General features: G+C 45.7%; 1 protein-coding gene across 2 annotated transcripts in view; it reads left to right on the top strand.

Annotated features, from left to right (window-relative positions):
* Positions 1-12,883, top strand: part of CREB3L2 (cAMP responsive element binding protein 3 like 2) — a 124,350-nt gene extending 111,467 nt beyond the window's left edge. The window contains exons 9-13 of one of the 2 annotated variants that reach the window (XR_009533346.1): positions 1,248-1,347; positions 1,630-1,756; positions 3,435-3,651; positions 5,600-5,834; positions 11,642-12,883. Coding sequence is in view for 1 of the 2 variants with exons in the window: in XM_060107896.1 (XP_059963879.1) it covers positions 1,248-1,347; positions 1,630-1,756; positions 3,435-3,651; positions 5,600-5,675 (520 nt within the window). In the remaining variant the exon portion in view is untranslated. Of the gene's footprint in view, positions 1-1,247; positions 1,348-1,629; positions 1,757-3,434; positions 3,652-5,599; positions 11,362-11,641 lie in introns of those variants that run through there. The other variant, XM_060107896.1, reaches the window with a different exon arrangement.
* Positions 12,884-13,996: the final 1,113 nt, after the last annotated feature.

Below are 13,996 nucleotides of genomic sequence, written 5' to 3'. Positions count from 1 at the left end.
GTCCTTAGTTGGCTTAAACCTGAGAGAACTTGTTTCGCTGGTACTGGTCACAGGGGAAGCTGCAAACTTGGGAAAACCTGCATGTCCTTCCAGCACTTGGAAGCTGTTCGGGAGATGGGCTATGGTGGAGGCAAGTTATCTGCCAAAGCCCAGAATTCTTCTGCAAATGAGTGATTTGCTTTTCGGTGTTTTTCAGCGAACTTGTCTGGCTTTCTAGTGTTCCGTCACAGCATGAATTTTCTGAAAATCTTTGAGACCCAAGAAAAAAGCATCTGCTTGTAAAACCTCTGCACCTTGCCGAGTGCATTGGGCTTGGAGAAGAGGAATGGGGGCGAGGGGCAGTCTCTGCTTCTGCTCACGCAGAATTCATCCCCGAGGCTCTAATTCAGGAGTGTGTGCTGTGAGATCCTTTTCTGTGGCTGCACTGTTCAGAATTTGCAAAGAAATTCACCATCTGCTTCTCCTGTGACCTGATGTCACACAGAGCAGAACATACTATTCTCATCCTCAAACCCTTCCCTTGCAAGGGTGTGCACAGCTGTCCACTTTTAGGGATAGAACAACTAACTCTCTTTTACTCCTGCTCTGTTTTTTCCTGGAGAAACATCAGAGTCTGCATCAGAGGACGGCTTCCAAGATCCTGGCTCTGAAGGTGTGTCCAGCTGAGCAGGCTTCTTTGCTCCCGATTCATATTTGGGCTTCACTTCTGCCTGTGGAGGTGCTGTGAGCCTTCAAGTGCCACAGGCTTGAGGTGCTCATGGCTGTTTGCCTCCCCGCCATTCTTGTTTTCCCCTCCGTCTCTCTCCCTCTCTTCAGATCTGCCATCTGAGCACCGGCATCTTCTTCTTCATGCTTTTCTCCTTTCTTGCATCTTGGGTGAACGAATTCTCCTTGGTTCACCATCACCAGCCAAGTTTTGCTTATTTTTTTTTCTCAATGGCTGACAGACAAATCCCGGGATTATCAGGGGTGATTTGGGGCATAGAGATGACTGTTACTGAGAACAGCACAGAATGGACAAGCTGCTCACGTGGGCGGATTCTGAGCCCCGTAAGCTCTACCTACGACTCTGGTGCTGGAAGACAGGGGCGTATGTGTCTTCACCAGAGGAACCCTTTTCTTGGTACTGTGTTCAAATTCAGCCGCAAAGCCACAGCCACTTCCCTGGAGCCTGGGGCAGAGATCACCCACAGGCATCCTCTTGTCTCTCAGACGCCCTTCATGGCTTTGATTCGTTGTGTTTGCAGAACTCTCCTGCAGCAGCTGCAGAAGCTTCAGACTCTGGTGATGGGCAAGGTTTCTCGCACCTGCAAGCTGGCTGGCACGCAGACTGGCACCTGCCTCATGGTGAGTTTCCTGAAGGCACAGCACCATCACTGCCCCGGCCCACTCCCCAATCTCCAGTCTCTCCCCAGCTTGCCACGTCCAAGTGCTGGGGTGTTCGAGGGACCACACAGCTCACTCCGAGGCTGTTTCTCCGCTATGATGTGATGGTGATTGACTGCGTGCGGTCTGCTGGCCTGATGGAGGGGGGTTGTCTTTCGGGACCTCCCAGGTGTTGCAGGTGTAAAGGTTTGCTCCGTGGATCTCGGAATTGACGGCTCTCCACTTTCTCTCCTCGTCCTGCAGGTTGTTGTGTTATGCTTTGCCGTTGCATTCGGCACCTTCTTTCAGGGCTATGGGCCCTATCCTTCTGCCACCAAGATGGCCCTGCCCAGCCAGCATTCCATGCCGGAGCCCTACACAGCCTCCATTGGTAAGACAGCACTCAGCAACTTGGAAGGTGGCTTGTTTCTTTTCTCTTTCATTTCTCAAAGCTTAACTTTCTGAAAGAAATCTTATCTGAGCGTCTGATTTCTTTTTTTTTAGATGGGAGGACTTTACTAGACCACTTGGTTTAGAATAGCTATATGATAAACCTCCCTGGGTACAGAGCAGTGGTCTCAAAATCATTTATCCATAAAAATGCATATATATCCATTCCTTGGGAGAAGGCAATTCAATATCACTGTTCCCTCTCCCCCATAAAAAACATTCATTGAATAGACCCACACAAGCATCTGCCCCTGAATTAGTTACTCTGCAGTTAACTGTTATCGCTGTGACCGCCAAGACATTGCAGGAAGTGTTCTTGGCTTCTGTTTACCTATGAAAGTCTAATTTTTAAGAACTGGTAAAAGTGTAGCTTTTCCATTGAAGGGAGGAAGAGAGCCATGGGGGTGTCTGGTGCCCAGGCTGCTGGGTCTCCCCTTGTGACACTCACCCACTGGGCTGAGACACCCCTCGGAATTCTCTAGAGCTCAGCAGAGCACAGTTTGCAAACTACTACTCTAGACTGTGTTCCCTGGCAAATTCTGATGTCTTCCTTCTGAGTTCTGATAAGGGGGAGGGGTGCACATTTGGGGGGAAGGAGTGGGGGGAACATTAAGTTTTCCATGACATTTTCAAGGAATTCAACTCAGTGGAATTGTATGCGACCATAGTAAGCACCTGTAAAAGGAAATTAAAGAATCAGCCTGTCTTACAAAATATTATGCCTAAGATTTAGAAAATTTGGAGAATCAGGTGTCAGAAGTGATAGTCTCACCCAGATCAATGATCTCTTTCAAGTATGTAGGAAATAAAGAGGTGATATATAGGGATCATAAAATAGATACACTAGTAAGAACAAGGGTGGAATTAGGGGGTACTGGATTTGGGGGGTAGGCATAATTTTGTGGTTCTGAAAGATCTGTGGTCTTTGTAAGGTAGGTGTATCCCTGCCAGGTATATGACAGAAAGGCCAGCATTTCAACCAAATAATTTCAGTGGTCTCCCGGGAAATTCTTTTTTCCCTAAGAGAATGTATCTCTAAATTTAATTGGAAGCCAATGGGAGCATAGTTTCTCTGTTGTAGAAAATTGCTACGAGCCATCTAGCTATGCAACTATCCTATAAAACAAAAGAGCATGTCTCCGTTGTTTGACTTATGGCTTTGGCTGTGTGTCTTCTCTCCAGTTTTAAATGAAAACACAGTTTTCTGCCCTTTTACCTTCTCCCTATGCAAGACCTACTCACTGGGAATGCTTATTTTAGCTGCGTCTGGACATCTCCAAGTATTTGACTCCTATTCTCCATGAATTGTTTCCCCCAGATGGTTGGGGGTGGGGCATGGAGGGGAGTTTTATTTTCAAAGCAGTGGGGTGGCAGTATGCTTCCTGTTTATTTGCTTTTCTATTGCTCTTCCAGACTTTTTATAATCGGTATCATTTTTCAATGCACAAAACTCTGAAATCCTGAAGCCTTTATAGAAAGCCAACTCCAGTTGGCACCCTCTGTCCTGGGCAACAAGAACCCATGAATTGTCAGCTGCTCCCAGCCCTGGGCATCGAGTGAGGGGATGTGATGTACCCTTGTGGTCTCTTGTAACACCTGTCACTTTGCTTTGTTCTCAGTGAGATCCAGGAACCTGCTGATCTATGAGGAACACTCTCCCCTGGAGGAGCCGTCCAGTTCGGCCTCGGCTGGGGAGCTTGGGCGCTGGGACAGAGGTTCCTCCCTGCTCAGGGCATCAGGGCTGGAGTCCAGGCCTGACGTGGATCTTCCTCATTTCATTATATCAAATGAGACCAGCCTGGAGAAGTCAGTGCTGTTGGAGCTGCAGCAGCACTTGTGAGTCAAATAGATACAGATTCACCTCCTCTAAGGCACCGATGATAGGTTATGTGTCAGCAACGTTCGGTGTGGGGTGTAGACTTTCCCACTGGCCTAGTCCAACCCTCGGCTTTTTCAAGACCCATTTGCAGCACCTGGACTCTGGAGAGTCTATTGCTTGTGAACAGCTGCCCCGAGCAGAGACTGGGGAAGAGACCTGGTGTGAGCTGGCCCCGTGGCTGCTGCGCCACTGGGGAGCTGGTAGTGGTGGATCCGAGCGTCGGGGGGGAAGGGCTTGACTCCCCTCCTCCCTCAAAGCCTCACAAGCAAACATACAGTCCGGTAACAGCAGTGTACTCGCTATGCACATGCAGCCTCAAGACATTCCCCAGCTTCCTTCCAGCTAGAGATACAGACATGTCATGCTATATGTCAGTATATAGTTTTAGGATTTTTATGTAAATAAACATGCATTAATTATAATTATATAGTTATAATTACATATTAATATTGAAGGACACTTCGAGAGGCACTGTGCATGTATGTGTTTCCAAATTGAATATAACATACCTTTGTCTCCAATTCTCCATGAGGCGTTTCCTTTAGATAGTTATGAGGAACAGTCCTTGTGTAAACACAAAGGCTTGTACAACTGCTGGGCTTCGTTGTCATGCTGGGGAGGTACCTGGGTACACCGAGTGGCACGGGAAGGAGCGTCTGCATCCAATCCTGGTTATACATGGTGTGGTTCGTGCTCTAGCTGAACTCTGCCTCTGTGCCTCCCAGAAATATGCTATTCCAATGCAAGTGGGAAAGAGTTTGTTTCAAATTCTTCAGTTTTCTACCCCTAATGTTGCAGGGGAAAGTTTGTAGTTATATATACTATTATATGCTTACATTATATTATACATGCATGTAGTGCTTTATTATTTATTATTATTATTTATAGCGCTTATTATTTCAAGCACTATGTAAATATGACATATACAGTAAATCCTTTGAAATACTTGAAGAGGTTAGACATTATTATTATTCCTATTTTAGCAAACTTTGGAGCTGCCACTAGGAGTAGAGAAGACTCAGCTGCTCGACTACTTGACTCATGACACAAATCTTCTCTCCTCTTGTCTCAGCTATTCAAGGCCCCATTGAAATCCCTCTTGTTCTGGGATGTCTTCCCGATACCAGAGCCCTCATAGCCCTCCTCTGAATGCCTAGAGACTTTCTAGGCTGTTACATAACTTAATAATGTATTTATTTTCTGTTATATATTTACTGTTATTTCAAGTTAGTTTGGGTGTTTTTTTTTTTTTTTAGTCTTTATCTAGAATCTTTTAATCTTTATAAAGATTTCATCTTTATCTAGATTTTTTTTTTTTTTTTTTTTTTTTTTGTGGTATGCAGGCCTCTCACCGTTGTGGCCTCTCCCATTGCGGAGCACAGGCTCTGGACACGCAGGCTCAGCGGCCATGGCTCACGGGCCTAGCCGCTCCGCGGCATGTGGGATCTTCCTGGACTGGGGCACGAACCCATGTGCCCTGCATTGGCAGGTGGACTCTCAACCACTGCACCACCAGGGAAGCCCCTTTATCTAGATTTTTTTAAAAAAATATTTATTCTAGACCAAGGATCAGTCTTTATCCTTTATTTTCTCCTTCCCAGAGTTTAGCATAGGGGTAACTAACCATCCTCAAGAAATACAATATCATTTAAAGCAATGTGCAACAAATCAGTATCAAACTGCCATGTTTATCCTCTGGGCTGGAATGTCTCCTTTGGCATGAGGCTAGAGGCAGGAATGTGGATGACGGATAGGCTGGTAGCGGGAGACTTCGGGAACGGGGGAGAGGACGAGAAGCATGCTTGGGCCAGCCTGCAGAGTCGCAGTCATGGAATGATTGTGTCATCCTACCGAGCATGAGGCAATTGGTAGTAAGACCTCTTTTTCCTTCTGATGCCTTCGCAGGGTCAGCACCAAACTGGAGGGGAATGAAACACTAAAAGTTGTAGAACTCGACAGAAGAGTGAACGCCACCTTCTAAAGAGACCGTCGCCACCTCCCTTTATCTCCTCACTCTACCTTTATGTCTCCAAACCACCTTTGTCATACGCTTTTCCTTTTTGCCACCCAATCTTGACCGAAGACCTGGACGTGCAGTCATGGCTTTGGATACGAGGACAGCCTGGGATTTCCACCCACGGTGAGAGAGCGCCTCCCCCGGTCCCACGTCCCTCCCTGCAGAAGGGAGCCCGTTTCTCTCCCTCCCTGTTGCTTACTGCCATAGGAAATTATCTTAGGGTCAGGGGTGGGGCGAGCAGGCTTGTTTCTACCGACAGTGCCAAAAATATACTGCCTGCTTCTCACCGGGGTGGGTGTGACCGCCTCTTTGAAGAAGAGCTGACGCTTGTTCATTCGAGACCCCAACTCGAGCCACAAAAATACCAGGATGCCTGTTGGAATCTGGCAAAGCACCGACTGACGTCCTGCCTTGTTCAGCCTGGGTCTCTCCTGCCGCTCTGCTCTGAGCCCCCACTGACTTGTCCTCCGGCCCTGGAGCTGGAGCGAGGCGTCCCCTTCATACTCTCAGGCCGCAAGTGCAATGCCTGAAGGAATCAGGCTTTTCTACTCCAGGCAAACCTGCCCCATGATGTTGCTTGTAGGATTTCTCCACAATCTGTGTCCCCACACACCTCTAGTTCTGCCTCCTTGGCTTCTCCTCCCCATGTGTAAATAGTATTTATTAGCTTGCTGAGGCTTCCCTGGGCAACCACACTGAAGACATCCGGACGCCTCCCTCCAAGCTAGCAAAGTCTTCTGTTGGCCTTTGGAGCGAGGAGGGCACCCTAGGCTCTGGGATCCCCAATCCTTCCAGGCCATGTTTTGCTTTCTTTTCTTCTTTTTTACTGGAGTCCTGTAATTATAGTTGGGAAATCTCCCTAAGCATGTGTCCTCCTGTAGAAGGAACTCAGAGGGAAAGATGGAGCAGCGCCTTGCTCAGGTCTGGGGCTCTGTGGATAGATGCTTTTTCTGTCCCATACCCATAACAGGGAAGGGAAGCCCTGTCCCTGACAGCAGGCGTTTCAGACAACCCTGCTAGCTTGTCTTTCTCCACCTCCCCTGACACTTCTGCTTTCCCCCTCCTCTTCTGCCTCAACACAGGAGGTGAGCCTGAGGCCTGTTCCTGGGGTCAGAGTAGGTGGCATTTGTGTATCCACAGTCTTACCTTTTATAGTCAGGTTTGGCTACTTTGCAGCTCACCCAAAGAGACACGACCTAATCCCCCAACCTACTCTTATTTTTTTTAATGATTAAAAGTAACTTTTGTAGTTTTAAAAAAACTTTCCTCTTTCATACAAATAAGAAATGGAAATTGACTTTTTACTGTATAATATAGAAGACTCCCCTTAAATGTTTTTCCTTAGCTTGTAAAAGATTTCGTGTAAGAAATTTGCTCACGTTTTGTATTTTGTTTTTAGTAGTAGCTGAAGCACCCTTAGCTTTAACTCTCACTCTGTCTCCGTTTCTGTCTCTCATCTACATTGTCATTGGAACCTGTACTTAGGAGAGATTAAGCTATACCTGGGCCTTCTGTTCCATAGCAGACACAGGATTTGGTGTCATTAGCATTTGCCGTCAGACCTCATAAGCAGATCTGGTACCTTCGGGGCTCACCGTCAGTGATTCCTCTCTCCCTACTGTGATGGAGAGAGTTCTGGCTGGGAGACGGCCAAATTCATCTTCTTAGCACTGATGTAAAGCTGGATCAGGATTGCAGTGGTCCTGCCAGCCCTCTCGGTCCTCTGCACGCCTCTCACTGTCCCTTCCATTGGCCAGGGAGGGCTGAGACCGGCGGGGCTGTGCAGGAGGAAGGTTGCTAGCATGCGCCCCGCTTCTGCTTCTCTCTACCTTCTCCTCTCCTTCTCTTCTGCTCTAGACCCTCTTGGGCCTGGCTGGTGTCTGCTAACCATGGGCCACTACTGACCCATCCCTCTCTTTAAAATGTCATGTAATTATCAGACACAGGCAGCCTGTGTGTGTGGGGAGGGAGAGGGCGGCTAAGAAGGTAAGAATATAGAATTAACTCAAGTAGTATTTGGACGATAAGAAAGGCAAGCTTTTGTATGTCAGTGAGAATGGGTCGGCTTACCCACCTGACGCACTGGAACCAGATCGGGTTTTTAAGTCTCCTGGATTAGCCTGAGTAGAAAACCAGCTCTTCTGCATAAGGAGGGAGACGGAAAAGGGCAGCAAACTCCGAGCGCCTGCCTTTAGTGCCTTGAGGATTTTATTTCCTCCCCGACCTACGCTTGCTTGACATCACTGTCTGCAGCCCTCCATACAGCAGGGCTTGATCTCTGGGAAACCGTTCTTCCCACAACTGAATCTGTGTCTAGAGACCAGGGACCTCAGCCTGAGAGCTCACATGGCCATTGTAAGTGGATCCAAGGGCCAGTTGCTGCTATTATGAGAAAGACCTCTGCCTTCTACTCCTTGCTTGGGCCAGTAAGGGGAACTAAACAGTTATCCCTTTAGGAGGAGGTAATGGAGTCAAGAGGATGCAGAAGAGTTGGATAATACCAGATGGTTTCCAAAGAGTTAATGGGTATGTGCACCTTTTCTGTTCCAGGGTTAAGCCCACAATGTCAGTGGATTTGTTTTCCTCCCCAGAGCCATCCCATAGATGAGTCAGTAATACCTGGTTAGCCCTGAAGGTGCCAAATAGTGGCAGCCTTTTGGCTTCTAAACCTCAGTTTTGGAAAATAAGAGACTGTTAGCACAACCATCAATCATAAAGAATCAATGTTAGTGATAAACATATTAATATATTTTTCATTATGTCAACAGCTTTTCCTCTTTCCTTTCTTTGATTAGCTTAGTGGAGGAGACGTCTTGCAAAAGTTCAGAGAACACGTACTTTTTTACTGGATGAGACCTGAGTAACCCAGACCCCCCAGTGAGGTTCTATTCACAGCTCTTGACTTCGAACTTAGAAATGCATCCTGTAAATGAAAGGCCTCAGTGCCAGGTTTAAGAAGGAATTTCTGTGAAGTGTTAGGACTCTGGAGCCTAGCTCACATAAAGGTAGTGTTATATAAGAATCTGACAGCTGAACTAGGTTGCTCCTTTTGGGCAGGAGGTGGGGATGAGGTTTGACACCAGTACAGGCAAAATTAGATAACTTTTTTATGAATATAAATGATTTTGATTTAAAGACCTAATTTGTAGATTGTGAAAGCAGCTTTTAGCTCAACTTATTTACAAACCAACTATAAGTACCGTGTTTTTTTCTTCCTAAATCTCTCGGTTTAGCCCGAATGCCGAGAGAGGGCTGGGAATCTCGTGTGCCCTTGGAGCAGGGGTCTTGCATTGCTTCACCTTTATTCTGGCAGTGAGTCAGTGTCCAGAATTTTTGACAGAGGTGTTTTATTAAAATTTTTTTAGCACTTTGTGCCTCCTTCCTCCTATGTCCTCACACCAAGCAAAAGACAAGGATCAGAGGCCCTTCAGGGGCAGCTCCTCCGAACACACGTGTCACGTGAGCGCGTTGCACACTCAGAGACCTCCCTCTCCCCGTCGAGGAGACGGAGCATCCGTGCCGGCCTTGCTAACGTGGGGAGATGGTAGACGGAGGAGAAGGCATTAGTCTCCACCTTCTCTGCCAAGAGCTCTTGTCACTAATTCGGTTCTGTTGAATCCAGTCTTTGAGGAACCTTTATTACAGACACCAGCTCTCCTGCTTGCAGTGCAGGCAGGACCTGTGAGACAGACCAGTCGCAGGTAGTGCCCTGGTCAGAGTCATTTTCTTTGAATGCTTTTCAGCTGAGACAATTAGGAGACGTGATCGCAGAAGCCCCTCTGGGAGGGAAGCTACGGAGAGAGTAGGGGGCTGTGAAGCAGCCAGAGACAGAGTTCAGATTTTTCATTCATTCATTCATTCATTGAGTCAGTCATTCACTCCCAAGGAAGAGTGTTGCAGAAGGCCCTAGTGAATATTGGGGAATAAGGGGGCTGAGGAAGCTTCATTAATCAGTAGCTCTTCAAAAGACCCATGTGCCAGCTCTCTCTCTCTCTCTCTCTCTCTCCTTTTTCTCTCTCTCCCTCTCTCTTCCTTTTGCACAGGCACGCGCACACATGCACACTCGCACACTCGCACACACGTTCCTCCCTCATCTTGGACACTCGTTTGTGTCTTACATGTGCCTTATATTTGAATCCAGGATGACTGAGAACTACCTAGGGGCTGGGAGATTTTATATACAGCTTTGTGGTACTAGACTGAGGTGGACATGGGAAAAGGAACTTTTTCCAAAGGCTCAAAAATGGTTTCCTAAAAGTGAGCCATGATCAGATTTGCACATCAGGAGAAAAGGAATAGAGTTATGTCCATTAGGAAAATCCCTTCTTGCAGAGGTGCAATCACATCAAAAAATGGCCAGCTGGGATTATAAATCCTCAGAGCAGAACATTTTCTCAGCTCAGAGGAACCTGATGCATTTGAGGATGAAGGCTCCATGTCTCCGTGGACAAAGGGTCAGCACCTACCACAGGACAAAACTAGGTATTGTTTCGTTTTGTGCTTTTGGGCAATATAAAATCTGGGAATGCTTTATTTTGTCTTGGTTTCTAGGAGGAAGGGAAATAATTCTTGAGCACCTACGAGATGCTGGGTGCTGTGCTAAATAAGTCTTTTTATTTATTTATTTTTTATTATTTTTTTTCGGTATGCGGGCCTCTCACTGTTGTGGCCTCTCCCGCCGCGGAGCACAGGCTCCGGACGCGCAGGCTCCGGAGACGCAGGCTCAGCGGCCATGGCTCACGGGCCCAGCCGCTCCGCGGCACACGGGATCCTCCCAGACCGGGGCACGAACCCGTATCCCCTGCATCGGCAGGCGGACTCTCAACCACTGCGCCACCAGGGAGGCCCATAAGTCTTAATTTTATAGAAAGAGAAAACAAGGGCAACTAATTACTGTGAGATGGATAAACAGCTAAGTGATATGGAAAGTGCAGCAATTTGTGGATCAGGTTGAGCAGATCTCTTTCTGTGTGAACACGCTGTAAACTTTTAAGGCCCTCTGGGCAGGGAATGCAGTGCCTACTCCCTAGGCTGGCCCTGCTGTGCAAAGTTCAGGTTTTTGCCTCATGCTGGAGATGTTCATCTCCTGTCCGGTTCATCCAATCGTCTGTGAGCTCCAGCTAGCAGCCTCTGCATCCTGGAAAAGCACCACCAGCGGTTTTAGCTGTTTCTCTGTTCCTCTTCCTTACTCGCTAGCTGGCTGAGAACAATGAACTTTTTGCACCGTGGACCCATGGCCTATGCTGTTCAGCAGATCTCCCTTTCAGATGAAACACTGTCTGAGTCTATGAAAAACACCAGCACTCTTTGACAAATTGCGAGCGACCCTTTTTAAACAATGCTGAGCAGACTCTGGACTATAAGCAACCATGAGCTTTAATGTCTCTGCTGACAGGCTGGGCTTTCCTCTCTTTGGTAACATGTTATACAGACCAGCAGTGTTTAAGTCTGAATACATTGTGAGTCTATTATCTGTCATATCATGCTGTTTTTTATGGCTTTTTATTCTTTATCATAGCTAAGTAAATACCAAAAAAAGTAAATGCTTTGTAGGATACTTGTATTTAGTTTGGAAAAAAATGAATTGAAATTGTTATGCTTTTGTATTTCTATTTCTTGCAAATAAAATATTTTTTCTTAAATAGTGAAAGTTGAAAATCCTGATACTCTGTTTTTAAAAGCTTTTCATATAAGCATGGATCTGCATATGTGTGCCTAACCATCCTTTCCTGATTATCTAGTCCAACTGAAAGAAGAGCCTCAAACCAGCAATTTATGTTATCTAGCACTGAATCCAAGTCTCAGCTGCAAGAATATTGAGAAATGTAATTGTTTTTTCAGTCAGTCACAGGAAGAAAAACAGTATTCTCTGGAGATTTATGCTGCTTGACTGCTATTTTCGTTGTCTCCTACAACTATTCTCTAACTAGATTTCAGAACTCCATGGATTTGATTTTGCTTTCCCCATCTCGGGATGCTTGAGGATGATGCCTTGGACCTGATGCAGAAGAGAAGGATCCTTCCTCATGTGAACAGTTGCAGAGGACACCTAACACATATTCATGCTCCAGAAATTCTGATGAAATGGTTGATAAAGGTCAACGCACTCAAGCAGAATCATCTTTATTCCATTGCAATCTCTGTATTCAAATTTAATTTTCTCTACTCAGAGAGAGTGGGGCTTCATTTAGCCTTAGAAAGAGTATCCAAGATGTTAGAGACTAAGGCCATGGACTGTGTTTACCTGGACCTCCGCCCCGCTTGCCAACTTTTTTTTTTATCTCAGCAGAATGCCGAACCCTTCCTTGAGCTCATGGGTGCTTTAATCTCCTGCTGCATTTCTTCTCTGAGCACCTTGACCTTCTCTTCTTCTGTTCCTATGCAAGTGTCCTTTCCCAGTGGAGGATTTTAGTCATACACCCTCCCTCTTTCTTATTCTGTGAGCCTATAATGGAAACCTCCTCCTTGACATTCTGATATCTTTCCAGGGGTGTGTGGAGGGGGCAAATACTCACTGGTTTGAAAATACTCAGTATTAATCGTGCCTTAGTATTTTCCGTATTTCCAATGCTTTGACCTCTGGGACCTTGCTGACCCGGGAGAGACTGCTCCTCACAAGGGTAGCCAATCACTAGACAAAGTAAAGGACTTGTCTATAAGTACAACTTTCATATGCAAGCCAACCAATCCACAGCCCATTCCCCAACCACTTCCTTTATGGGCTCTCAGGAGCTCACTACCCCCCCACCCCCACCCCGCCGCAATCACCTAATCACCATGGCGAGGTACCAGACAACTAGAAACAATTGCTATACCTCAGAGCCCACTGAAATTTTTCACACTAGCCACCTTTAAACCCACTTTCCTTGCCTTGCTTGTTCCTTTTCGCAGAAACTACAGTAAAGCCTCTTGCCTAATTTTTCTCACTCCCTCTGCCTCGCAACCAACCCTGGTGCTTCCCTGTGTGGCCCTGCGTGGTGTGGCAAGCTCCCTCACCTTGGAGACTGTGAGTAACAATCTACTTAAAAAAAAAAAATTTCAACAGCTTTAATTAAAAGTAATAATCATTATCACATATTTAGTAAGTACCCACTGTGTATTGAAATCTGTTAACTGATATAGGACAAATTGCAACAATATCATAAAGCTTGTCTACTTTGGAGAATCTAGGAAATTATAAGACATTAACTTAAAAAAATTAACTTAAAAATACTCAATGTTTATTAGTAAATTTGTTGATAATGTTCCATATTCTTTCAACTTGATTCACCTCTCTGCTAATTAATATGCAGTCTAAATCTTCTTATAGATCACTTTTTGGATAAAGATGAACATCTTTTAAGCTTTTATTTTATTTCTTTACAAACAAACTGTCTTTTCAATGGCAATTGTCTCCTGATCTGTTGGCCTCACCACATCTAAATAATAATAAAACCTGCATTTTAAAACACATTCCTTGGGCATCAGAATGTCAAATCAGAGGCTGATCCCAGGCTCACAGGCATTTGGGTTTCACAGAAGGGCCTACTACGATTTAGAGCAATGTAACAGATTTATCGTCTCATTTTACAGTGGTTGTCACTTTTGTTTCAGAGAAAATAAATGAGACCTACACAGGTTGATGGGGCTTGTTCATGGGAAAAGAAGTAAATCAGAACGCAGATATCTAGAGCGCTAATCCTGTGCTCAGTTTCCAGGGTGAATCGTACCTCATGTCTCTGAAAAGGAAAGTTTTCCAGGCAAGAGAACCATGGGATACAGTGGGGGCGGGGGAAAGCAGGTTGGATTCAGGAGATAACGGTTAAGGGTTCTTGCCTTGTAATACCATTAACTTGTTGACCTTGAGGGAAAAGGAGACACTTACTGGGTGCCTATTATGTACCAGGTGATTTTCATGTATTATCTGTGATCTTGTTCATTTCCTCTAGAACATTTATGGAGGACATATAATTATCCCCTTTCACAGTTGAGGCAATTGGGGTTCAAAAAATTAAAACTCTTCCTCAAATTACCATATGGCAAATTAGGTGCTGATGAGAGATTTAAGCCCTGGTCTTTGCTGACTCCAAGTACATAGTCTTTGAACTACACTATGCTGTTTTTTAGGGCTTGAGAATTTGTACTTGTAAAAATACAGGAGTTAGCCTAGATCAAAGGTTGCAAACCTTCAGCTCATGCACAAATGCTTCCGGTTTGGCCCTATGATGATTCAAACATTTAAATATTGCTGGTTAACTTTCAACCTTCAAAGATTTCTCACACAACTCCAGATTTCCATATTCTCT

Source organism: Mesoplodon densirostris, chromosome 9 (assembly GCF_025265405.1).
Source record: "Mesoplodon densirostris isolate mMesDen1 chromosome 9, mMesDen1 primary haplotype, whole genome shotgun sequence".
Lineage (NCBI taxonomy): Eukaryota > Metazoa > Chordata > Mammalia > Artiodactyla > Ziphiidae > Mesoplodon > Mesoplodon densirostris.
The sequence above is the reverse complement of the archived record's forward strand: the minus strand, read 5'-3'. Positions and strand labels throughout refer to the sequence as shown.